A 26,354-nucleotide genomic window follows, 5' to 3' on the forward strand; every position below is an offset into this window, starting at 1 on the left:
GTCGGTCAACAAGGCCAATACTGTTACTTTATCAACACTGGTCAGTACTGGTCAGTCCACTGTTGATATCAGTGCGTTAGCGAAGAATTTTCCACAGCAGTGCAGTCAGAAATTGGTTTTCACAGGGATTGTTCATCTAAATTACAAAACACATTTCCCCACTAAACCCTGGTACTAGCAACCAATGCAGATTGGTTGCTTAGGATATGAGTGCTGCTTTATTCAAAATTTGAGTTGTTCAAAAGTACTGCATCTTTCTAGATGCTGTGATCTAATTTCACAGTGCAGACCCATCAAGCCTGGGCAAACCTATTCCAAAGCATCTGCTAAAAGTTAGGGAAACTAATCCTTTACTTATAATGTGACTGAAGAAGGTAGGAAAAAAAGTATCATTGTGCTTATAGCTCCACAAATTAAACTCGGTCCAGATCAGATTTCGAGAGCTTTGTCGATGTCTTTTTTTTTAATTTCTTTTTTTTCATATTTTGCATATTAAATATCTTTATTTTTGTCTTTTTAAAAAAACTGTATAAAAGACACAGTATTGCACATAATAAATCAATTGCACTTCTTTAAGATACAGATAAACATCTAGTTCTCTCTTGATGCTACAGTATAACTACTGAAAGAAACCAACCTAGCATATACAAGAGTGAAGTTGTGAAATATATGTAACTAACAAAATGCAGCATGTTGGAGCTTGTGAAGGTCAAGCCAGTGATAGCTAGTAGTTTGCTGGATATTGTTGTTGTACATTTTTTATGTCCTTGAAACCACTTTGGCATATTTCCTGTCTTCTAGGGCAGTGGTTGTGTCTTTTAGAGTGATCAGCTATTACGTTTTTGTTTTTTCTCTTTAGATATTGGCTGTTATCCCACACTTGAAATGTTTTTAGCACTATTTGATATTGTGTAATATATATTTACATACAGTGATGTGAGTAAGTAAGAACATCCCATGGAAACTGATTACTTGTTTAAATATCTGGACCAGCACACACTAGATCCTCTTTGAATTGAAATGGCTCCTACAGATAAAGGTAGTATACTTAAAGAACATGATAACCAAAAACATACAATAAAATATAAAGTAATATGTTGTTATCTGTTTAAACACAAGTACATCCTCAGCCTTAAGAAACTAGAGTTGCCATCGGCCGGACAGGCCGAGTCTGGTCAGTATATCCTGGGCAACCGTTGCTCACTAGGAAAAAGTGTCTATTCTGAAGGTTGCTGGCAGCTGCTAGCGTGAAATTGGTCACGGTGCATGGAGATATGCAGTGCTGCACCAAAACCCTCTTTGTGATTGGTCACTTTCAGGTTGCCGCGGTCGCTTACTGTGCATGGAAGACGCCGACTTGGCTGTAAAGACTTGAAAAACGTCTTGCCAAGCAGTAATAAAACTGTGAAAAGTGTGGCACAAACTGGAAAGAGGCCATTTGATTTCAAAGTAAAAGTTGTGCCTTTTGAAATGTTTTGGTTGTTGGTTCAGGAAATAGACTTTACCAAGTGTCGGGCAGCAACTTCCAGCGAGCAGTCATCAGCAAGTCAAAGAATACACACTGTTCCCTAGCGATTGGAGGGGGGGTTGCGGACTGGTTTCTAGGCCTGGGTCAGCAAGGCAGTAATCATCTAAAAGTCTTTGAATTACTGAAATTTTTGCCAAATCGTCAATGAACAATATTTGATGTTTGAACTTGTTCTGCCTGTTTCACATTCTTCAGTAAGATTAAAGACCATTTCCATACACTTTATGTATACTTTTTCAGGTCCACTTCTAGTTCAGCTTCAACTTTCAACTTTCATTCATGTATCTTCAAATACTCCTTTAAAATTCTTTGATATAATAAAGAATTCACACTTGAGATAATGTGAGCTGCCCAGTCCCAGCAAGCAAAGTGTCCTCGAAGCATAACGACCCGCATTCACATATTGTAAAAGGCTTTTCTCTTCAAAAATGTTCTCTCTACTGTTGTGGCCAAACAGCTCTCTTGACATATCTCTCATGCATGTCATGATTGTAGACATGAGCACTTCAACGCTGCAAGAGTTAAAATTTAGTGGTTCTCATAGACTGCTCAGAGATTGTTGCTTTGTGGCACCTTAATCAACATACCCTCACAAAGCCTGTGTAGGGTCTAATCACTGACAACAAACCCGGAAGCCCAAATTGTTTTGGTGTGTTAATAGAAAGTAAATTCGACCGATTTGCACTTGGGTGTGTGCATGTATGTTTCTGTTTCTTTTTTAAAAATTTCAGATTAGCACCTTTGTTAATGAGCACTATTTCAAAGAGGATAAAATGTTTGTCCGTCCATATCCGTCCAAAAACGAATCATTCTTATCGGATGTTCTCACTTTTTCACATGAAGGTGTAGTAAATGTTTTGGCTGTACGTAATTGTTGAACCCGCTGTGGAGTTACTGCACATGGTTTTTACTTTACAGTCGAATAGATGCAAAGCAATGAGCAGGAACTAATTATAACAATAATAAAGGGAAAGGGGGGGGGGATTTTGTCAATCTCATTAAAAATTGTTTTAAAAGCTAGAAAATATCCTGCAAAGTTCAAAGGTTGTAAAAAGCATGCAAGGCTATAAGCCTGCCACCCTGCACTGTAGAAGCCCTGGTTGTGATCAGAAGTGGCACATTCAGTTTCTCTGGCTTGGTTTCAGTAGCTATTGGGCTCAGGGGGTTGGGAATCGCATCTGTAACCGGAAGGTCGCCGGTTCGATCCCTGGGCTCTCTGTCCTGGTCGTTGTGTCCCTGGGCAAGACACTTTACCCTACTTGCCTACTGGTGTTGGCCAGAGGGGCCGATGGCGCGATATGGCAGCCTCGCTTCTGTCAGTCTGCCCCAGGGCAGCTGTGGCTACAACTGTAGCTTGCTTCCACCAGTGTATGAATGTGAGAGTGAATGAATAGTGGTATTGTAAAGCGCTTTGGGTGCCTTGAAAAGCGCTATATAAATCCAATCCATTATTATTATTATTATTATTATAGTAGCTGATACAGGATACTGCAGCAATACAATCAAAGCTATCCTCTGATACCCTTCGCGTGTGCTGAAAACCAACTGTTTATTATAGTTGGTTTCGTAACAGTTTTCTCTGTGTGTCTATGCTTTTATACCAATGAATGGGTTTTTGTCTTTTCTTGGTGTTTAATGACCATATGCATACGTGAGGTTAGTACGAACTTTGCGATGCATGGAAACGAGTTGAGAATTGTAAAATGATCGACTTCCTTTTGCACTGTAGTGTTTGAACTGCACAGCTCCCGTCACTGCAGCTCAAATAAATACATTTTGCTAAATCTTAAAGTGAATGTATATAGATATATTTATATAGAAAAAAGTACATGGATGTTTAACTTTGCAAATATTAAGAAAATAAGTGTTCTTTCTTCTTTTGTTTTGTTTTGTTTTTTTTCTTCAAAGTCAGTGGATTCAAGGAGACATTTTAGCGATGGATAAAAAGTTGACTGTAGAACTCCAATAAACATCTCTGATATTTTGTCCTTTAGGTCTCTTCTTTATATAGATATGAAAGTCTTCACTCTGCATGGTTAGTAGACAATCTACATATGTGAGTTATTACTCAAAATAGGTCTTTTTAATTATTCTGGAGAAAATGTATCCTGAACAGTTCTAATTGTGCTTTGCAGTACAGTGATATGCTGTTTATGGAGGCCTCAGAGCATTATGGTTGATCTGCCAACCTCTCCTGGAGGCTGGGAAGAAAGTCCCAACTGATGAATGGAAATGTGAAGGGCACAGAACCATTACAGAACAGAACCCCGTTGACGTCAGCTAGAAGAAGAAAAAATATATATGCAAATAGACATCGGGAAATCAAATTCATCTTCTCACCTTGCCGATCTCCAAATATGTTTCCTTGGTGTAATTTCACACCCTGTTTGAAGAAATTAGTTCAAAATAACTCAGAATCCATTTTTGGTAAGCATGACATTTTGAATTTTCCGTGGGATCCACACTCGTGTCTCATTAAACATCCTGTCATCTCAGAAAAGGGTTCGGTATCCAGTCAAGGTCTCCATTAATACCAGGTCTACATCCAAATAGATATAAAAGAAGTTGATGAATAAACCAAACAAAAGCGGATGATCGGATGGACACTTAAATCCTGTGCACGGTGGTGGAGGGGAACATGGTTTTTTGTTGTCACAGGAACCAAAGTTTCCAGCGAGCGTGTTTCTTGGAGTCAGCTTTGGACTTGCGTTTTGGGGTGGAGGTGAAGGCCTCCTGAGGGTAAGGCAGGGGGGGAAAGTGGGTGTCCTCTGTTGGGAAAAGCCTCTTCATCAGTGGTTGTAGCTTGTCCTCCTGTTGTTTGAAATCCAGTTCAACACTGCAGCGAACAAAGACAGAAAGGTGTTAGCTTAAATGACTGCCAGTTGCTGGCTTGCTATTAACAACATTGTCTCCAGGGCATTTAATTCCAATTTAAACAGTCATTTACGTTGGGACGGACTGAAGTAGTGTAACTAAGATGAATCAAAATGGGACAATTATTTTTTTGAGATTTCATCAACAAAGCATCCTGTGGGCTGAAGTGGATGGAGACCAGCTGAATACTTATTAGCACACAGTTATAAACCATGGCATAGGTAACATGTACATGTGGGAAGGCACCATAAAAGCTTGAAGGTTTGCAGCCCCACACATTCATATGTGTGAGTAGCTCAGCTACTCGGCTACTCAGTACATTACGGAGTTCTTCTATTAAGACAAACTATTATGAATGTATTAAATACAGTCCAGACATGTCCCTCATTGAGGACATTGCATGCATTAAGATGCAAAGACTATGAAAAGGGAGGCCTTGAAGTGCTGAGCAGCTGTAAGTGGATCAAGAAAGAATGGGGGGGAAAAATTAAAACGACATCAAATGCTTATAGAGTTTTAAAAAGAAGAGGTGATGAATTATCCAGCTTTTTTTAAATGTGTCAAAGTAAAAGTGAGCATGTGTTTCTCAATATTAAAATAATCAGAAGAAATGATAAATAAATGGTCTGACAGACTTTGAAAGCTTTGTCTTCTATTATAATTTAAATTTGAATCAAAATTGCAACAGTTTTGGATACAGATTTGTAGAAAGCTCCTTTTTGTGCCCATTTACGCCCGTTGCTTGATTCTTTTACTGTAGCCCAAATCTTCATTTTCTAGGACACAATTGCCAAATTAATCATAATGAATGAATTGCAGGGAAAGAATGATAAGTGTGGCAGTTTTATCATATTATCGTTGAAATGAATACCATGTAAATGGGATTTTATTACCCAAGTCGTATAGTTCATTTCTTATAATTCATTAATATTAGAGTGCTGGCTTTTATTTAATGCCTTTTATTGTTTATATTCTTCTTTTATCATCTTTGAAACCAGGGTTGAGGTTTGCCCTTAGTGCTTCTTTTAATCTTGACATTTTTTGGCTGTTGCATTCCCCCGACAACCATATTAAGCATCAAAGTTATGGCCTGTACTCACTTGACCCCTGCGCAGGCATCTGTCACAGCACTGCTCAGCCTGGTAAAGCGACCTACATTTCCTGGTTGCTTCATCTTTATTTCCCAGTAAAACCTCCAAATTTAGACATTTCTTGATTGCATCTGGCTGCTCATTTTGGCCCACTGCTTTTTCTTTTTCTGTCTTTCTTTTGTTATTTGCCTTCTCATTGTGAATCATAGAGCGACAGGGAAGTCCATTAGTGTTTTTCCCACTCTCAGTTCAGTCTCTGGTGTTGATGTTGAACTGAAGATCATTTGTTTAGCTGGACCTCAGATGAGAGCCTTCGTATTGATGTGAGGATGTCACTTTGTTTTATGTCGCTTCAATCCATGCTCAGTATTACAATACCAGAAAAAAATAGTGCTTATAACGAATGCGTTAATTTTTTGTTTTTTTTCTTGTCCTTGTTGGTTCACTCTGTATTTACTCAGGGTTCAAGGGTATTTATCTGGACCAAGCGTCATTGTAATCCCATACTTGCAAACTGACTGCTAGGTGCTGCAAAGTGAAACTCAGATTACTTCCTCAGCTGTGCTTTAATCTGCTAAAGCCTTCGTCAGCCACTACATAAGTCAGGCTGGTGGCAAATCTGATAGACAGACTTGCATAATAGCAGCAGGCTGCCTGCTCAGATTTAAGTACAATGCATCTGTTGGGATTTTAGACTTGAAGCGATACATAGTTAGATCATTATTAGTATTCAAGGGGAATTGCAATTGCACATTATTTTCCCTATAGACTCTGAAAGTGCAGTCAAATAGTAATAAGTTCTTAAATCAAGTCTCTGTAGTAAAGTGACATTTGTGGGGAGTTTTTTTTATGAGGAGACATTCATGTGGAAATTTCTGACACATTTGAAAAAACAGTTAATCACCATTTAAACAATACATATATATGTATAGGCAATATATTTTAGCAAAAAAAGAGAAAAGAAAAAGCCTCTGTTATACAAAATGTAACGTTTAACAATATTGAACATTTAAGCAAAACCTACTTTTAAAAAATGTAGTCATTTTGGGCCAATATGTGTTTGACATGATCTGAAAAAAGCTTTTGAGCAGAAAAACAGACAAGAACCTTTATGTGATCTGTGATTCCTGGTAGTACAAATGTTCTGGGTTGTGGTTATGAAAAGGAAATGAAGGTTAGTGGAATGGAGAAGTCAAAAAACAGCTAAAATTTCATGAACATGTTATGGAGAGATTTGAAACGGATAAGAAAATTCTTGCACATTTTGCAAATAAAGGAATTTGGAATGCAAGGATGGGAGATCTTTCAGCAGACTGATGTTTGACACTGGTGGACCGTAGTGCAGAATGCATTTAACTTCTTTCTGGTGTACTGTTTTCCAGACCTGCATCACATCTATTCAGTTCAATTTCAATTTTATTTGTATTGCACCAAACCACAACAACAGTCCCCTCAAGGCACTTTATATTGATATGCATTTTTTGAATGAAATATAAGAAAAAATCTTTCCTTAGCGTGCTCCTCAAGTTCACCAACTTTATCTGTCAACACAGTTTCACAGTTTCAATGAGGAATTTACTTGTCCACACAAAAGAGTCAAACATTTCCTTTGCATGTCATTACTTTCTCCAATAATTGCAAATATGAGCAACTCAAGTGAAGCAGACACTCAGAATTATATAATTCTTTGACTTTAGGCTTTTATATAAAAGGGAAAGCGCAGCCACTTTGATCAATAAATCACTGGCTGCTAATTACACTGGTAAAAATCTATATCCGTGTTTCTGTGTGAAATTAGTGGAAGTTTGTGTGCACAAATGATTACATGTGGAAACAGCTCCGTGTTGCAAGCAAATGCACTGGGGATACGTTTAAAGAAGGAGCGCATATATTTAAAATAATTTAAACTGTCTTATGAACAAATTTACTCAAAAGGTCAGATCAATCCATGTTCGCAACCTTTGGATTTATTCAGATTTGTGCATAAACAGCTAAAAGGCGAGCTGAATCATATGCAGTTCTTTGTTTTGCTCTGAGCCTTTATTAAAAAACACAAAACAAAAAGAAAGAAAAAAACGTGCAGGACCTGAACTAAATGTTTAGACCAGGACATAAAAAGACTGTTTCTTGTTTGGCTCACAATTACTTTTCGATGCTCAGATTTTATCCCTGAGGGATTTTATTCATCTCTGTAAAATCTCCAAAAAGATTTTGTGCTTTGAACACATAGAACAAGTACAACAGCACGTGCCTTGATATTATTTTAGCAAGATTACACCTGCACATATTGTTTGAACTTTTCCATGTCTGTCATACAGTTGGCCCAGAGCTTCAAAGTTGGCAGGTACCATTTAAAGAGTCCTCCTTCGAGGCCTCTTGGGCCTCAAATGGCTAGACCAGAGTAGATTTTAAAGTTTGCCAAGAATATTTCCTATATATGAATTTTAAGTGGTCATAACAGTTGTTTTATATTCATTCTGAAAAATTTGATTTTTATCCATTCATAAAAATAGTTCCCAAATGTAGTTCACTTTGTCAAACTCTGACATGCATATAAAACAAGATGCATAGGCCACTAAATTAACAGGCTCTTGCAGCTCAGATAGAAGTGGCATAGATGTAATAAACGTGGGGGTGACACCGATGAAGCAAAATGTTGAGCATTTCCCTGCATGCTTTGCACGTCTTTAAAAACCTTTAGTTATTGCTGCGATAAAGGCACAGCAAAACAGATCTCCTTGGAGTTTTAAGGGAAGGGGGTGCTCTAGCTCAATGCTGTGTCATTTTCTGTGGATAAGTTTCTCCTTCTACACATACACATAATCATGCACATACACACATATACAGCAGCAGTGATAGGATTTTCCTTGCTCTTCAGCGTAAGCCTCTAATACTGCTGAGGCGGTTGTTGCTTCACATCCATGGCTACAGGTGATAGTCCTACATGGACATGTAGCCATTTAACCTGATTAAAATGCCGATTATTATGCTGTATTGTTGGTACAATAATAAGAGTTAATTAATGCTCTTTATGGACACTGTACATTACATGTTGCACAGATCAAGATACTTATGTGCAGCAATCTTTGCTTTGTACAGCTGTTTCCATCTGGTTAAAGGTTGTGCTTCTAAATTCTAAACTTTAACACATGTAAATTGTTAAAATAATCAATCAAGTAATCCATGAAAGCCAAATGCTCAGGTTTCAGATTTTTCTCTATTCTGGCTCTCTATGATGTCGTAGAACGGGGACGACCAGGTTGGGCAAGGTCATTTCAGCCCCACCACTCTGGCTGTAACCTGCCCCCTCTGAAAAACTATTCTTGTAGACCCCAAGAATAAAGAATCAAGTTGGAAATGACCATAATAAGTCAACCTTAAATTCCAGTTTCAGTCACATATTAAATAATCTAAATGCAGACTATATCTAAAACGGCGGTCCCCAACCTTTTTTGCGCCACAGAACAGTTTAATGTCAGGCGGTATTTTCACGGACTGGCCTTTAAGGTGTCGCAGATAAATACAACAAAATAAACTGATACGACCAAGACAAAAACTGTGGTGTTTTGTAAATAAAATAGTAAACGTGAATTCACTGTGTAATTGTGTAACTTTATTAGCAGCGTCCTCCTGAAATGCGCCAACAACATTGTGAGTAACATCCTCCTCTCTGCCAATTAATGCTCTCTGTCGCTATGGTAACATGTAAATATTTAAAATTCATAACACACTGGAAAAGACCAAGGGAAACCGAGTAAATGATAAAAACCCTGAAAACCATAAATTTCACACACAAACCTCAACTCTCGTGGCCCGGTACCAGACGACTAACGGACCAGTACCTGTCTGTGGCCCGGGTGTTGGGGACCGCTGATTTAAAAAGTCTTTATAGTAGGGTTGGGTGATTCCATCCTCTCGTCCCCCTGTGGCATCGCTATTGGATGGCAGAGGAGGTTAAAGCACACCCATTGTGGTGGCTCTATTCATCTTCCATAATAACAATATGTGGCCACAAGGCAAAAAACCTCCAAATGAGCTAAAGTGGAACATCTACATTGGGAGTTTTTTCATCCAGTAAGAAGAAACGTTTATAAGTTGACTTAAAACACTGATTGATTTAGCTTTATCGTAATTAGTTAACCTAATGGACAGGTATCAGTTGAACAGCTAAAAGAGTATTAACAGACTTTAATACTGAGACGAGACAGGAAGTTTAGGAGACGAATACGTGTCTCTGCACTTTACAGTCTCAACGGTCACATTTGCACACATTTAAAAATCAAACCAGCAGTCACAGATATCCTGCTGTTGTCTCTCTTTTGATGATGACGATAGATCAGTGTAACCTCTCCACACAGACGCACATTAACTTCAAAGCTTGTAGAAGTCCGTGCGTGAATTGTGGATGCGTAGCCACGCACGCCCAAGTAAGTCTGGGTTGCAAGTTCCTGTTATATGTGGAAGTGCAACCAGAAACTATAATGAGGAAGATTCAGTTTATTATACACCTCATAATAATTATATCAGTTTATTGCGTCAGTGGAGAAAAAGCACAAAAATCGCCCTGATCTACGAGCCGTCGTCAGTAGTTTTGACCATCACCATCCATAGACACAACACTACTTTATAAGTCTGTAGTCTTCTGATTTGACTGTGAACCTCATTGGAAGCTGAAACTAAATGAATGATCTTTGTTAGAAAACACCCCCAACCACCCTGGACACTACCCAGTCGAACTTAAATGCTGTGAACGTGATTTTTATTTTTTTTTTAAAAAGAGGAGCGTTTGCACTGACGTATAAAGTCACATGATGCAGTACCAGTTGACAATATCAGCATAGAAACTGACAATGCTGTACTCAACATAGCTTATGAAGTGTTTTCATTCCTTTTCAAGCCTGATATTTTTTAAATATTTCGTTTTTAAAGTTGAGTAATACACGTAGTAAATGTAATGTAATCAGACTAATCCCCACAAACAGCATACATATTTGAACAATCAAAAGTTTCTGGTTAGTCATCCTTGTAGCTGTGTGTTGTTACTTAGCCTTTGTGTGAAACTGAATCTGCGCAGCTCTCAGGAGCCAGGCGAATCATACAAAGTAGATGTAAAGTGCCCCGTGGCTTGGGAACAGCATAGCAAGGAAAATTAAATGTCACTGAAAAGAGAAAAAAAAAATCAGCATAACTTCATTTGGAAAAAAAAGAGAGAAAAAAAGATAATCATCTCATCTTTGAAACCTACTCAAAAGGCCTTGTAATGAAAGATTTATTAGTCTCTACCCAGCCCAGTTATCAGCATTGCCTTATAAAAGTGTCACGGGCCCCCATGCGTCACTCCGCATTTGGACTTTTTGCTGAAAGCAAAAAGTGAGACGTTGTTGGCATTTACTGTCCCCTATCTGCCACTCCCTGGAGGGGGTTGTTGGATCAGAACAAATTGAAGAAAGCACTTCGGACCTTGTCAGTCTTTAACCTCTGTCCCTCACTTGTTCCTCCTCTATCTTTGTCTTCCTCTCTTACTCCCATTCCTTCCTCTCTACAGTGTGTGTATGTGTGTGTATATATGTATATATATATATATATATATATATATATATATATATATATATATATATATATATATATATATATATATATATATATATATATATATATATATATTAGAAAAAGAATTTTGTCCAATTCCACGTACAATACATAATCTCTCATTTTAACTTATTCGTTGTTATACAAACCTCTCACCTGCCCTTTATCCGTCTGGGTCTTTATCTCTCGTTGTCTCTTTCATCCCCTCGCTCTTACACATTCTCACTCTGCCTTTCTTTTTGTTCCCCTTATCTTTTCTGGGTGTGAATGTGCTCTTCTTGACTGTCCTCACTGTCCCTCCACACTATCTGTCATACCGAGGATCACTCTTGTAGCTATGGTAACCGGCTTACCACCATGTTGGAAAACATCATTATGCTTGCAGAAAAAGAGATATCTTCCCCCAGCACTGCTGTGCGGTAGGACAGCCTCGCTGCTCAGTAATTTCCATATGTTCTAATGTAATCAGCTCTTCAGCCTTTAGCGACGCTTAATTGATTTTCATAGCCTCGCACAATAGATTGGATATTTGTCCTCCTTTTAAAAGCCCATTCCTTTGTTGATTTTTTTTTTTTGCTATCTTATTGCACTGCACAGTGTTATTCAAAGAATGTTTTACCATCAGATAGTCAGTTTAATGATCACTTGTAATGCTCTGCTTCAGAATTAATCGCAGGACTCGGAAGCTAATGAGAAAATTTAACTGTTGGGGAATATTTGTAGTCTGTTGTTAACAATGTAACTCAGTGATGGGGACCTCCCAAATCGACTTCCTTAATCACAACCACTTAAATCTATCTCTGTTTTTGATCAGCACATTAACCCATATAAAAGCAATGTGAGGAAAATGAGATTACAGGGTTTTTGCGTCGAGAAGCATCAGCGGAATGCATTTCGAATCCCGACTTTTCCGCACCATCCTGTCCATTGGTGTCTTTTTATCCAGCTTCTTTCTGTGTTTGTCTCTCATGTAGGGCTGCCACGATTAGTCGACTAGTCAGGATTACGTCGACTATCAAAATTGTCTACGACTAATTTAATAGTCGACGCGTCGTTTGAAGCTTTGTAAGATCCCAAAAGATGCAGGAATAAGTAGTAGGATTTAAGAGTGTAATAACGGACTGAAACAGAAGATGGCAGCACCTCATGTACAAGGATGCCAGCTGCTGTTAAACCCCGAAGAAGAAGAAACTGTGTCCCAGAATTCATAGCGCAGCACAGCTCAGTTTCCAACAATGGCGGCAGCTAGTTAGTTTTAATGTTACTCTTATTATTCTTTCTCGGTCACAAAATAAACGTTTAACATATTTTCAGGCGAGAATGTAGCTGTGTAAACCTCAAATATCTGCTCAGTTTATCAAGACACCACATATTTTCAAAAGCGCTCCGACATTTTCCGAGACATCTGTTACCCACTAGCTCGATAGCTAGCCGGGGGCTAGGCTCACTAGAGCCTGTGAGAACACCGGACACCCGGCAAATCTTTTTCAACCCACCGCCGTCTTTTGCTACTCAGGTTAAACATGACATATAAGTCACTTGGATAACTTTAAAATGTTATTGTTTGGCTTTTTTCGGTATTTTATTTGTTCCTGAGTAAATCGATTTGGCTGAGATTAAAATTATAGTTTTTACACAGATGCTCGAGAATATACTCCGGTGTCCCGTTATATTTTAGATAGCAAGGAGCAGACGGCTGAGTTTATTAAACTCCACCGAAACAATCTGCAAATTTCATTCAAATTTAATAAACTATCATCTTGTCTTTATTTTTTGTTAGCACATACCGTAAACACTTAAAGCTGTAAGCTAATGATAGTTATATAAGAGCAGATGCATGCTGGTGCAATAAGCTGTACGTTTTACGTCCAATGGATGCACGATCTGATTAGTCGACGATCAAAATAATCGTTTTGGGCAGCCCTACTCTCATGCTTAGTCTCTAACTCCCCCCACCAAACTCCTCTCTCCTAACCCTTCTCAGTAACAGATGTTACGTCACTGTAATAGGCAAGACAGAATATTGTTTTTTTCTGCCTTTTTCCTCATTCTGTTTCAATGTCATGCACATTGTATTAAGCTTTGAATCCCCAAGTTCATTTGACTACACACTGTTAGCTGTGTGGAGGAGATAACATATTCTGGAGAAAAAGTGAGATTGAGAAAGTTACTGAGGGAGGATGAAAGAGAGACCGACCGAGTTCAAGATGGTTAAAAACGAGGAAAGTGGGACCAGACAAGGACAAGAGACTATAGCAGCTTTTGTATTCTGTTTGAAGTCCATGCCCATAGACTGCAGCATCATATTGATCTGGTGCTGTTGTTATGCTAAGGTTGGGTTGGATGATGCCAGATACTCTTGGACGAATTGATTACGTTGAAGAGTGCATGGCTTCTTACTTGGCGTTAAAATGATTTATGTATCCATATTTCCAACTCTAGCCTCGAGACCAGGTATATCACATTAACATTTAGGAGTTTACTCCAGCATACTCACGAGAAATCCTGATATCATAGACAACTATTCTTCCCTTATACACAGTGTTCCTTCACGGCTCTGCCTCCTATCCTGTGTTCCTCCACCTCCAGAGAGGTTGTTTTCATGGAGATCTAAGTAATTAGATTGCCATTTAATCCCCCCGCCTGTGTGAATACAACTGCTATATTTGATTCTGTGTCTAATCAACACAATTTACCATGCCAAGCGAGTCTCTTAAAGAAGAACTCGGGTCAATTTAACAGATTTTAAACATCACATTTAAAAATTTTTTGCCCTTCATCAAGCTAAAACCCTGCCAGACCCAGACAGGGTTTGTTAAAAATGAGTCTCCTGGGTTTTTTTTATTTTTATTGACAGCTATTTTTCCAATATACAGTCTGTGTTTTTCTGCACTTCCTCCGCAGGTGAAGAATTTCAGTCAATTGTGGCAGATCTAGGAAGCCGAATGTGGATATTTGACGTTAAAGACAGTTGTCAGTCTTTCTGCAAGATCAACACCTGCAAAATCAGAGGGAAAATCTGACCTTACTTTGTGTCAACTTTATAGAACAATCAGTTTTTCTTTGGGCTTTTTTAGTATTGAAAATCTCCATACGCGTTCTATTTTGAACAACTCACTCGTATGTATAATTGGCTCATATTCAAATGGCTACACTTAATCATAGCTTTTATTGCAACCTGCATTTGCATATTTAATATCTTCAGTGGGAATTGAGGTCACATTGATATACACACCAGGAGCTACGTTTACAGAAGCCTAAAATTTGAATTATAGTCGGTTTAAAAGTGCAAACAGAATAAAAATACCCAATCTGAACACTGCAATCAAATTAAACAAATGTCATTTCAAATTTTTTTTTTAAAAGAAATTTTTCACTTTTGCACCTGTCAGCACATCACTGATTAAATATCGGCCACATCTAAACACCAGAGCATTAGAAATCACATTGATGTGATGACTTTAGTAAAAAAACAAACTAAAAAAAACAAAAGTGTGCAAGCATCATAGGAAAGGTAATTTCTTTTAAAATTAAGCATTTTGCTACACAGTTTGTTGCTTGCAGATTGAGAGCAAAGGTTAGCAAACATCTTTGTGGTCTTGTCTTAGGAATGGAGAGTGGAGAAAGAGCCTGTGTTAGAGGGAACAGGGGTGCCTATTCTCCATGGGCAAAGCTCTGCATTGACACTGTACATATTAACTATATATAAGAGCGAAATCTCATCTCAGGAGTCAGTTCTATTTCATTCATTTTTTAAACCATTGCCTATTAATTAGTTCTGTCTTGTGTCCTTCAAATTCTTTGCCATCAGTCAGCTCAAATCACCCCGTCGTTCTGTCATTGAATTGTTGTTAAAGCACCATTCTTGTTGTCAACCCTGCGGCTATGCAGAGGACCTGCTGGGATCCTAAAATATTTTACGTTGCAATGCACCCTTCCTCATCTCACACATCAGAGGGAACAGAGTTATGCCCTGCTCCTTGATTTTCAGGAGCCGATTGAAGTATGGCCAGAGGCTTATCAGTTATTGAGAGCAGTAGATAGAAAATGATTATAAATGGCTTCTCAGAGGAGAAAAGTAGACTGAGTAGAACAGCAGTGACCACTGAAAACACTTTTATTGATTGCCTCTCACCCACCTACTTTTTTAAATCTCCTTTCTTTTCCATCTCTTCCCCATCTCGCTCGTTTTGACCGTTGTCAGCTTACTTCTTGTAATCACTGAAAAACAGAAACAGCTAAGCTGCATGCGCATACGCAATTTATCCTTGTGTCTTGCCATTCTAACTGTGAGTAAAGAGCCTTCATGGGGGTCATACTGACTGTGTAAGAACATGGTACACGCTTGACTTAATTGTCATGCCCTACAAGGACTCACGTAGACTTAATAAATGAAATTTAGCAGCAATCTCAGTTTGGTAGGGCACTGCATCTTTGCAATTTATTTCAAAGTTGGGCTTTAATTAAGTATTGCAATAACTTTTAGCTGGCTTGTTGTGAGTTTGTGTATAGGGATTCATGATTCTTAGAGGCTATATCTGAGAACCATCGCTGAATTTAGCGTTTTTGTATGAGAATTAGATATTCTGAAGCCTCCAACAGAGCAACTAAACATTGTTTAACATACAAGCATAGTGCCTCCAAATTAAGTTATGCCACGTGTGTCTTCAAAAGAAGATACTTTCTCGCCTGGTTGACTTTGCACACGTATATTAGTTTTCAAATAAATTGAACTTTACATTTAAGTCATTCAGATTTTTAGTTGGCTTGGAAACAGCGCACTGTGATGATATTTCATGATGTGTGGACGGTAATTAATTTCACCTTTTGCAACCCTGTGCTCACACGCTCCATTGTATTTATCCCCTCTACTCAGTGAATGAAGCAGTGTGAAGGGACAGTATGAGAATCAGAAGAAGACATATAGCTTAATGGACAGCGTCGCGTGTAAATGTCACATGTCCCCATGCGCTCATTAGCAGCATTCACATTAGTAATAGCCCTTCCCCTCCTCTCTGTGGTGTCTCTTTTCCACCTGTTCACTTTCCCTCAAGGAGAAAGAGCAGGGCGCATTTGGATCATCGTGTCTTTGAAGAGGAATGGCTACTAACCTGTAAATAATGCATGCGCTGTTCCGGCATGTGTCACAGTTGGCCGTGTCCTGTCCGGTTCGATAGGAGAGTCTGCGGGGAAGATAAGAGTCGTGAATGAGTAATTACAGGACTTGTTAGGCTGCTCCCTCACACCTTCCTTTCTCATCTTATTTGTCATCCCTCGTTAGCGAGAGCGAAGTAAATGAGGGTGAGGAGTCACACTGCCCTCCTGACCGTGCCCGTGCCTGGTAGCCAGGGCACGGTGTCAGCCATTACTTGTGGTTGACTGATTAGTAGTCAGATAAAGCTAAAGGGTACACAGGGTGAGTTTTTGACCTGCGTTTAAAGAGGATTTTCATTATAGACTTGTTTCAGGATTGTTGAAATACCTTCCAATTATATTGGAGTTTTTCATGAAGTAATAACAAAAGTACTGTTGGGCTGTAACACTACATTAGTGTAATTATCATTTAATCGGCTGATTATTTTATGTACACTGTGATAGAAACACATATTTAAACTGTTGATTAGAAGTGTAAACTCATAATATATCAAACAGCGTTTATAACCCAAATGGTTCTTGGCTAATAAATTAAGTAATCTTTAGTCAGTTTTTACCAAAATGAATAAAGGTTTTTAACACAAAAATGTTTTTTTTTAACTTGGTCTTTATTACTTTTTATTGCTGAATTGATGAGCTCCTCCTACGTTGTACGCTAACCCTTTTTACTCACGCGAAAGAAATCCCTTCATTGATTAATCCTTTCTGTGGAGCATATTTTTTGTAAAGCAAACAATCTGAGTTATAATCTGAAAGTAACAGAATCGTTTAGGTCCTCTAAGGAGATGAAATTGTACAATTTTGGTTGAGAATGCGACCCATTGACGTTTTATAGTTTGCCTCAATTTTATAGGCTAAAAACTAAAGTACTGTATTATATGATATGCTTTATATTGTTATCAGATGTTTTAACAACATAAAACAGGAAATGCTGATTGTGCTGATTAAAGATTATTTTCTAAAGGTTAACTGATGGGCCTGAGTTAAGAGCTTCAGTAAGCTTAAAGGATTTCTCTGGCATCTGTAAATGTGAGTAGAGTATTGATTTCAATGGTGTTCTTGTAATTCATGACATAATAGAATGGATGCAACTTTGGATTTTACCAACACTATTGAAAAGAAGGCAATTCTGGTTTTATGGTAATTAAACTTCTGCATCAGAAGAAGCAGTTTGTAAAAGTCTTGAAACATTGCTCATTTCTTTAGATTCCGGGTAGAAAAGGGTGAAACATTGCAGGAATGAATTGAAAGATGTAAACATATAGGGAACTATATAAGGCAACAGCCGAGATTGTACAATTCTAACAAGCCTGGAAGTCAATAACTTAGTATGTCCACCTTTATTCTTCTAACACAGCCTGAACTCCCTTCCCTTTTCCTGTAATTTCTATAGTAGTCTTTGGGAGTAATTCTGCAGGTTACTTGAAGGACTTTCAAAGATCTTCTCTGTTGGCTTCCTTTTGTTCTCTACTCTTTCAAAGTGATGCGACACTGTTTCAGTAATGTTTCGTTGTGTGCTTTTCTATTCAGGTATGCTTTGACTGCATTGGCAGCGTGTTTGGGCTGATGGTTATGATGAAAAATGAAGATCTAGATTTCCACAATTTTTTTTTTTTTTAGCCAGATCCCCAGCATCACTGGCATGTTTTACAGATGGCTTTAGAGAATCCGTGTTAAGACCTTTGTCCTCCGTACCTAATGATCTAACCATTAGATCATTAGGTCTTTTTCTTAAGGACATGACTTTCAAATTAAAAAAAAAAATAGGTTCAAGGTTTTCCACTTCTTCTTTTATTCTCCATTTTTTACAGTTTCCTTTAATCTCTTAAAGGCACTCAGCGCCCCATACAGATGTATGTGATGATATATGACATAAGTCTTTGGCAAATATAAGGTCTTTTTTTGTGTAGACACAACACTGGATCATCCCTTGGGTTAAAGGCCTTTTTTATCCTTGAATGATCCACAGGCCAGCGTTCAGTAGCTTAGCAAGCAAAACATTGCTCTGAAAATGGAAAGTAGTCATGTATAACCATTGGACTGAAAATGAATGGAAAAGCAGCCAAAGAAAAACTTTGAAAGATCTTCGGAAACCCTGAAGAACCATTCCCCCAATATTACTTTTAAAAATGACAAGAATACCAGGCTCCATAGAAGCAAAATAGAAATAAACGAGCAGAGGTTCAAGACTTTTGCACAGTTCTGTTTACCACATAGAGATGCCATGCATAATTTTTAATAGCTGTGCTCTTCTTCATCAATCACTGGCAGGTATTTGTATGTCATCACGCATATTAGATACCACTCTCCTGCTAACCAAAACAGCTTATTCGGGTTATATCAGTGCCAGCATCAATAACGCCGTGGTACACAGGCATGTAACCTTTGAAACACAGTTTAAAACTTGCTTACCAGTGGATCAGGTATTTTTATCTGTCAAGGTTTTGAGATGTCTAAGGTTTCTCTCTTCACCCTTTCTGTTAGAGCTCATCCCAGTGATGAACAGCTGCACATTTTTCCAGACAAAAAAAGGCCTTTGTTACTCAGTTTAATCAATAAAACATATGAAAACAGAGAGAGACTGCTCAGAGTGGGGTCTGTGGATTAGTCTCAGTAATGGGGGCACTGTTTCTGGAGAGAGATGTTGCTGTTGAACTTTCAACAGTATTGTTTTGTCAAGTAACACATCAGCTAAATACCAATAGAGATTAGCGAGAAGATGTTTTTTCTTCTTTGTGAGGTTTATTTAGATGTGATGATGCTTTCACAGACAGTTACACATGTCTGGTTTCTCAAGTGAACCTTAATGTTAAAGCCACTGTGTTCCATTCCTCATACTTCTAATGGGTAACTTTTGCTTTTAATCCTCAGCTTTCATCTTTGCAGTAGAATAGCCGTTTTTCATTTCTCTCACTACTACTTTTGCCAGGCTACCCACAGGCTGCGGCACCAATAAAAATTAAAGCCCTACCATAAATTTCCCCTCCTTATCTACTGCACTGCTTTCTGCGCTGTGTGCTCTGACAGGTATATTGGAGGTGTTGACATCAATATTGTTATTTAAGACTGTACCAGACTCGGGAAATGGGATGGATGCAGTGATACAAGATTTACGTTTACATGTTTACATTTGCAACTGGGATTAATTGTAATAATAGGCTTGGAAGTGCAGTGCAGTGCAGTGCAGTGAGGAAGACCACAGCCACGCTCGCTTTTCGCAAGACGAGTCAATCAATAAACAACTGATGGGTTACATTGTCAACTGAATTGTGCCCTTTGAACGACTCCCCTATTTTCTGTCTTTCTCTAACCCTCATGCTGTCTAGGTCTCTTTCCCCCTCAATCTTTCATAACTCCTCACCCCCTCTCACACTGAGTTGATAGGAGAAAATAAGAGAGTAGAGCTCATTTCGGCAAGCTTCCCTGGGGAGCGCGAAGCCAAAAGTGCCATTAACAGTATATTTACACACCTCCCTCGATTTTGCTACTACGTGAAGTCTCCCAAATGTCACCGAGTGGGTGGGATTCCAGGGGCATAAAAACATGCACACATACACAGTGCTAATAGACACGCTAGCAACAAGTCCCCATGAGTGTGATTAATTGGGTCTGGGCTGCCAGCACTATCTGATGATACAGCATTATTCCCAAGCTTTGTGTTCTTGGGTCCAGCCAATGATGTACTCTAGAATCCTTCCCACTGTCACGCTCTATGCTCTGGGCAAAACTGTAGTCGAGGGACAAGTGTCTGTGTGTGTTTGTGCTTTTCAGAGTGTTCCCTTTGTAATAGCTTCTCATCCCCAGTCTCGTCAGACTTTATAGTCCCAAGTTTTTAGTGGTTTTCTTCCCTAACTGTCTCATTTTTTTGTTAATAGCCAAGTCGAAGAAGTCATTTTCAATGCTGAGGCACTGGAATTGCTATTCCAATATATAGTTTTTTGGAGGAAGTAACACTTTTGATGGGGATAAAACCACTCCAGTTGAAACATCAGTACCAACAGAGAAGTTACAAAAAAGGGTTAACTTTCATATTCACCAAAGGATAAAAGTCATCAAGCCAATAGGAAAAAACAAAACAAAAAAGCCTTCTATGTCTTTCTTTCAAGAAATATGTTGTTTTGCAAATTGTAGTTTCTTTAAGATCACTGCTAGATTTTAAGGCACACAGAAGGCTTTGATGTCTGCCATGTTCTTGGGTTGATGGAAAGCTCTGTGCCCACCTGCTGCCTGCTGCACTCTCCGCCTCTTGAACTCACTGGGGAGAGCAGCAGGCAGACTTTTGTAGCTTCTCTTTAAGAAGTAAACAGTGATTTTTCTACTGTGCTTTTGGTTTAAGATTTGCACTAACAAGACCCTCAGAGGATGCTGTCATGCGATATATTTCTGTAAATGTAATGTACATCGCAGATTGTTGTTATCTGGAAGGTCCTGGCTGCACATGGGAAAGATGGTGCTGACTTTTAGCTTCAAACTCGCTCCAATACAGCTGGTGTATTGTGTGAAAAAAGTGACCTTTGAAATACAGAAATACTGTATTTACAGGACAAAGATGACTATGCTTGAATAGATAAATAGAAGTTCACTTAGCCTTGGATGGATTACACGGGGCTTACACTGCTCACTGGCTTTAGCTTAATGTAGGAAGCACAATGTGAAAACACAGTGTCTTTGTGTATGTGAACAGATGGTGCCATTAAAGAGTGCTCACTTATTTTTGTCTATGAAAAGCTTCTCCTCTCCTTACCTCCCCACTTCCCACCTGCCACTTTAGACACACCTGATAAGTCAGATGTGCTCGGCAACGCATTGAAAGTAGTGTCCCGCATTATGTCACGCGTGTGCTAACTTTTTCAATCGCATTTTTCTAAGTTTGTCAACTAGGAGATTAAAGTTGCATTGTGCAAGACTGAAGGAGGATAATTGCCTTGTTAGAGGGTTGCAAATGCTACGTGCTATGTTTGAAGTTGAAATTGAGAATTGCTTTCTTACACTTGGAAGTACTTGTACTTGTGTCCTCCTTGTTTATAAGCTTGACAGGTGTGTTTTGGATATGTTGATTACATGGGGTTTCTCGCTCCATGCCGTAACACGGCTACTGGTCAAAACAGATAGGGATCTGGGTGCCGAGCCCCAGCAATTCTCCCAACAAATTGCCCATTTTTTTTGCCTCGTCCCTTTAGATAGCATCAAACCCACTGAAATAGAGGATTGTCTATCTGCAGCCCTTTTGTATATACTCAGTATCTTTTGGACAGTAAATGGCTTTTTCACAGGCTGTGGCTTTTTCACATGCCTTGAACTTTTCTAGATAAACTTATAGTCTGCTGCTGGATAAAGCCAATCGTTAAACGTTTAGTATTTTCTTTAAGTAATAAACAATCTTAAATTTAATGCCATTCTGTAATTTGATGCCCTGCTTAGAATAATATTCATGTCTTGAGCATTTTAGTGTTAAATTACTCAATTAATAAACTGAGAGAGCGTTGCTTAGCACTGGGTTTGTGAATGAAGGTGACATACACAATGGCAACATGTGATTTAAAGCATGTACGTAATGCAGCAGCTGCACCATATCTAAGGAGAATTGTCACAAAAGGACATTGCACTGTAATAGCACTGCAGGGCACATCCAAGTGAAAGCCACATCACTACAGCTACAATAATGCTCTTTTGGTGCCTCAGTCAAGGCTCTGCTGAGCAGCTGTCACACTTATAAGATTTTTACTGTAATAAAGAAATAATGTGTCACACCAACATTGTATTTTTGTTGTTGATACTGAATCATGAACGTGTTATGTTTCTCTTGTTTTGTAATATATTCTTCTCTCAGTTTTTATCTGTAGATTTATAGCATTCCTTTGTGGCTAACATAAGACCCGCGTCAGTGTACGTTAAGTAGACAACTCTTGCTAAACCAATCAATAGATGCTTTTGTTGTTTGTTTTGTCTGTGTTGCGTGTTTTGTAATACATCTGTAGTTCCATAATTCAGCCATGGTTGGCCACTGAGTCATTTTCAGTGCTAAATCGATCTTTGGCCTTTTAGCATAAAATTGGTTCTCCCTCAGTTCTGTACAGTCAGTGTTACCAATTTACAATCTGGAGAAGAGCCTTGGCGTGGGACCGGTACTGTGCATCTGCAGCAGGGAGAAATAATCGTGCATCTGTACACGATTCGAGTGAGATGGCTTACCCTTCTCTGTGGGCCTCTCCTTTTTCCAGTTCCTGGATGACCCCCAGCAGCACCTTGATGGTCTCTTGGCTGGAGCTGATGAGATTTTCCATGGCCTGGAGCTGTGCTTTAACGTCCCCGTCCTGATTCATAGGCACTATTTGCTTACAGGCTTCCTGCGTTTGGTCGGTTGGTGTTCCATCAGCCTCACCGCCTATGCAGGGTGACAGAGGTTCCTCCATGCCCCGTATAGGCCGGGCAGATAACTGCCCCGTGTGGCACTGTGCCTGTGTTTTACAGCCTCCACGGGATCGTGGTAACGTCTCACTCGACAGCCCGTTGAGCTGCAGGCCTTTCTTTCGCTTGCTCCGTACAGACGGACTGTCCAGGCACTCCACCTGGGTGAGGGAGTTCCAGGCGATGGGGCCCGTAACCTTGGAGGCCCTGTCCGGCAGGGTTCGGGATGAGCCTTCCTCCAGATTGAGCAGCTGCCTCTTGGCCGAGCGGTCTGTGTCGGCCTCCCTGTGTTGTAATCCTGTTCTGGCTTTGGAAGGTATGCTGCAGAGCTGGTACTCTGCCTGTGCTCCAGGTCCGCTTCCTCTCGGTGTGTCTGCGAGGCAGTCTGTGTCTGCAGTGCAACTGAGCAGCAGAGCATCAGAGCACAGGCCATCAGGTGCAGTGTGCTGCTCCACTGTGGCAATGCACTCATTAGTATGGAGCAGAGCCCTGGTCCTCAGGACTCCGCTCCCCCCACAGGCCCCCTCCTCCTCCTCATCTAAACCCTGCTCAGGTGCCTTAGACTGCTTCACCTCCATGATAAAACCGTTATTCTGACCTTTATAAGTCTCCACGGCCGCCACATGCTTAAAGGTATGTCCTTTTTTGCGCTCGAAGGGAAACGTCTGATACCGTTTCTTCAGGTCGGGTGACGTCTGAACACCTGTGCTCCTTGTGACGTTAGGAATCGATCTGCGTGCAGGGACAGTCATGTATTTGCGGTATGCCACTTTGTATGACATTGGTTTGCCACTTTTCCCCGCTGCCTGCAACTCCGCCTCTCTTTGCTCGTTCTGCGCCTCGCAGATGTCCTTGAAACGCACTTGCAAGGCCTTGTTTCTCTTCCTCACCTGTCGATTGGCTTCCAGGGAATACTTTACCTCCAGCGCCAGCGAAGTGGAGGGCACGGGCGCTGCCTCCGAGTCAGACTCTGAGTTGGTGAGCATGCATTTGCCACCCTCCTTGCTCACCATGTTTCCTGAGAGGCATAGAGGAGAAACACTGTTAATCATCAGTAATGAGGGGCTTAGACAAAGACCCTTGCCTGACTATTACATCCCACTTGATAAAACACACATTCTCTCTTAGCTTAGGGAGAAGGGAGGAAACGGTGTAATTAAATAGAGCTAAAGGTATATGATTTAAAAAAAAGCTTTTATCAGACACTTCACATTAAAATGAAACAAATAGACATTTTCAGTGAATATCTTTGAAAAGCTGAGGTTGATATTTGATATGCTTTCTTTTCTTCTAGAGCTAAAGGTGCAGCTTAAACTATGGAAGTCAGTTTTTCATATGCATGTACTGCAGATTTCTTTCCCTTTTTATTTCTTTTTTTTTATTGCCCGATTTCATGGCTCTTTTATGCTTGGCAGTTATTTACTGTTTATTTGCTGAATCACAACTCAGTTTAGGCTGTAAGGGTTCCCCAAAAATTATCCTATCAAATTTCCATGATACATTTAATCGCCTCTGTGAAACTAATAACTCCAGTTTTAAATAATTTTCCTTCGTTTATCATTGTCAGTTAAAGTGTCTTTCATAACGACTTCCTCCTTTTCCTACCCCACTTTCTACATTTATGAGTATCTGCTGCTCTAGTTGCGTTCGCCTTTTGGGTTTGTATCAATCACCGAGCTTACAATATATAAGGATGATGTCTGATTTTCCTTTCCGTGGTTTATTAGCTTCAGCACGATTCTTCACTGCCTCACCTTTCCTGCTCATAGTTAATAATTCATTCCCTGAATATGAAAAGTAGTCTCTTTTCTGACTTAACTGAGAAAATGTTAAGAAAAACATGAGGTTGACATCTGCAAACAGACAACTCTTTGTCAGAACGCTGTACAACAAGCCTCTGAGGAGAAACAAGCGGAGATAACGAATTATCTTTCCTTAGTACCACAGGTATGGTAGTGGGATCGTGACTCTGCAGTGTGCCTCTGAGGCTCTGACAGAAATATATTTCACCTTCTGCCTCCTCATTTACAATAAGGAAACGCTCCACGCACTCATATAGATGCTGAATCAGATAGGCCAATTATCCTTCTCAGCTTATCTGCCATGACTGTTCTCTGTCACCAGCAAATGACTTCCTATTTCAAACCTGTCTGTTTACTTAGCTGGGAGCTACAGAACAGTTTTCTTTTTTCCCCCCATCACTGTCTTCTTCGCCATCATCTATCACTCCGTAATATTAAATTAGCACGCTGGGTCTCTGGCTCCATTAGGCGACACCTATTTTTTACTGTCTCACCTAACATCTAGCTTAAGAGTCTTGTCTACAGACATTAGTCAGTGGCATCTGTAAATGTGATACTTTTACAGTGTTATAATCATTCAGTCATTTTATGCAAAAAGGTGCCTCATCCTCAGTTGCTTTTTCCTGCAATGAGAATGAGAATTTAGTTTAGCTGTGAATTATATGTTACCCGTTACATCCTTCGTTTACCGGATATGTCATGCCATATGGTATAATTGTCATTATCATAGGCTTTTTTCATAAAAGAAGCTGATTTTGATTGAAACAGACAGATTGACACTCTTCCCTTGAAACTGGTCAACCCTCCTCCAGTTGTGTAATTGGGGAAGTGAGAGCAGCATGCACACATAGACAGGGTTGAGATGAGATGCTTTCTCCTGTGCAAACAGATGTCTGTTTGATTCTGAGCAGATGGATAATTACTGATGTGACCAAGTGACCAGGGAATACAATCTAATGCAGTTTTTTGTTGAAAATGTATAAAAGCCCAGCACGGGGCATGTTGGTAAACTACAAAAATCCTCCGCTGTTAAGATACACTTCCCACTTTAACAGGGGTATATAGGGAGTAGCTTTTATTTACTGTGCATCGTTCAAGAGCGGATGTTATAAAATACTCCACAACAAAAGACTAAAAAGCAAGTAAGAGACAACAAAAGACAATAAATGCAGACAACTGGATAAAAATGTAAGGTGGGGGGATGCAGGATGTGAGAGAGAGATAGTTCTCCCTGCCCTTCACGCAAAGGCAGAGCGGGATTGCCTCATAATTCTCCATCGTCAAGAGCAGAATGTCAAAGGTCATGGATACTACAATTTTAGCCCCAGTGTCCCTTTTAAGAAAGGATTTCTGTAACCCTTCACATAGAAGGCTTTAAATATACATTTTGGTGCCGCTACATATAACCTGAACCATAAAAACATTATTATTATTATTACATACATAGGTCCACACAGACATTAGAGTTAAACTGTAGCCAAAAATAATGATTGAGAGATTAAGGATATGCAGGGGAGTTTTCAGCAGCTGATTCAGCCAACGTGATGGGCCGAGGAAATTTAGGAACTCTAACCTTAAACGTTTGTACGCCTCTGGCTTTATTAAAAAAAGAAGAAAAAAACATGCGATAATTAAAGACCCTGATCAGATGATTGCAGAAGAAAACTACTGCAATTAGTTCTTAGTAGCTCTGTTATACATGCAGGAACCTGGGAATATTTGTTTTATTAATAAAAAATGAATTCTGATTTTTACTTGAACCCAGTGAAGGGAAGGAAAAATAGGGATGATGTGTGATGTGTTAGGTTTTTTGGGGTTTTTTGTTTTGATTTTGTTTTCCATTCTGGACCAACTGATGTATACGTGAAATGAGCTGCAATAATCAAGACAGGACACAATTAATGTTTG

At 39.4% G+C, this 26,354-nt stretch overlaps 2 protein-coding genes across 3 annotated transcripts in view; one reads left to right on the forward strand and one right to left on the reverse strand.

The window, feature by feature from the left end:
- dock1 (dedicator of cytokinesis 1) overlaps positions 1–26,354 on the forward strand; it is a 201,025-nt gene that overhangs the window by 94,948 nt on the left and 79,723 nt on the right. The gene's annotated exons all lie outside the window — the stretch shown is intronic.
- Positions 4,181–23,657, reverse strand: insyn2a (inhibitory synaptic factor 2A). The gene is made up of 3 exons (XM_085361490.1): positions 22,429–23,657; positions 16,194–16,265; positions 4,181–4,364 (listed from the first exon to the last, which is right to left on the reverse strand). The coding sequence occupies exons 1-3, from the start codon at positions 23,655–23,657 to the stop codon at positions 4,181–4,183; spliced, it is 1,485 nt and encodes a 494-aa protein (XP_085217616.1).

This window comes from Diplotaxodon limnothrissa, linkage group LG8 (assembly GCF_057381915.1).
Source record: "Diplotaxodon limnothrissa isolate DT_005_m linkage group LG8, D_limnothrissa_male_GT1.1, whole genome shotgun sequence".
Taxonomy (NCBI): domain Eukaryota; kingdom Metazoa; phylum Chordata; class Actinopteri; order Cichliformes; family Cichlidae; genus Diplotaxodon; species Diplotaxodon limnothrissa.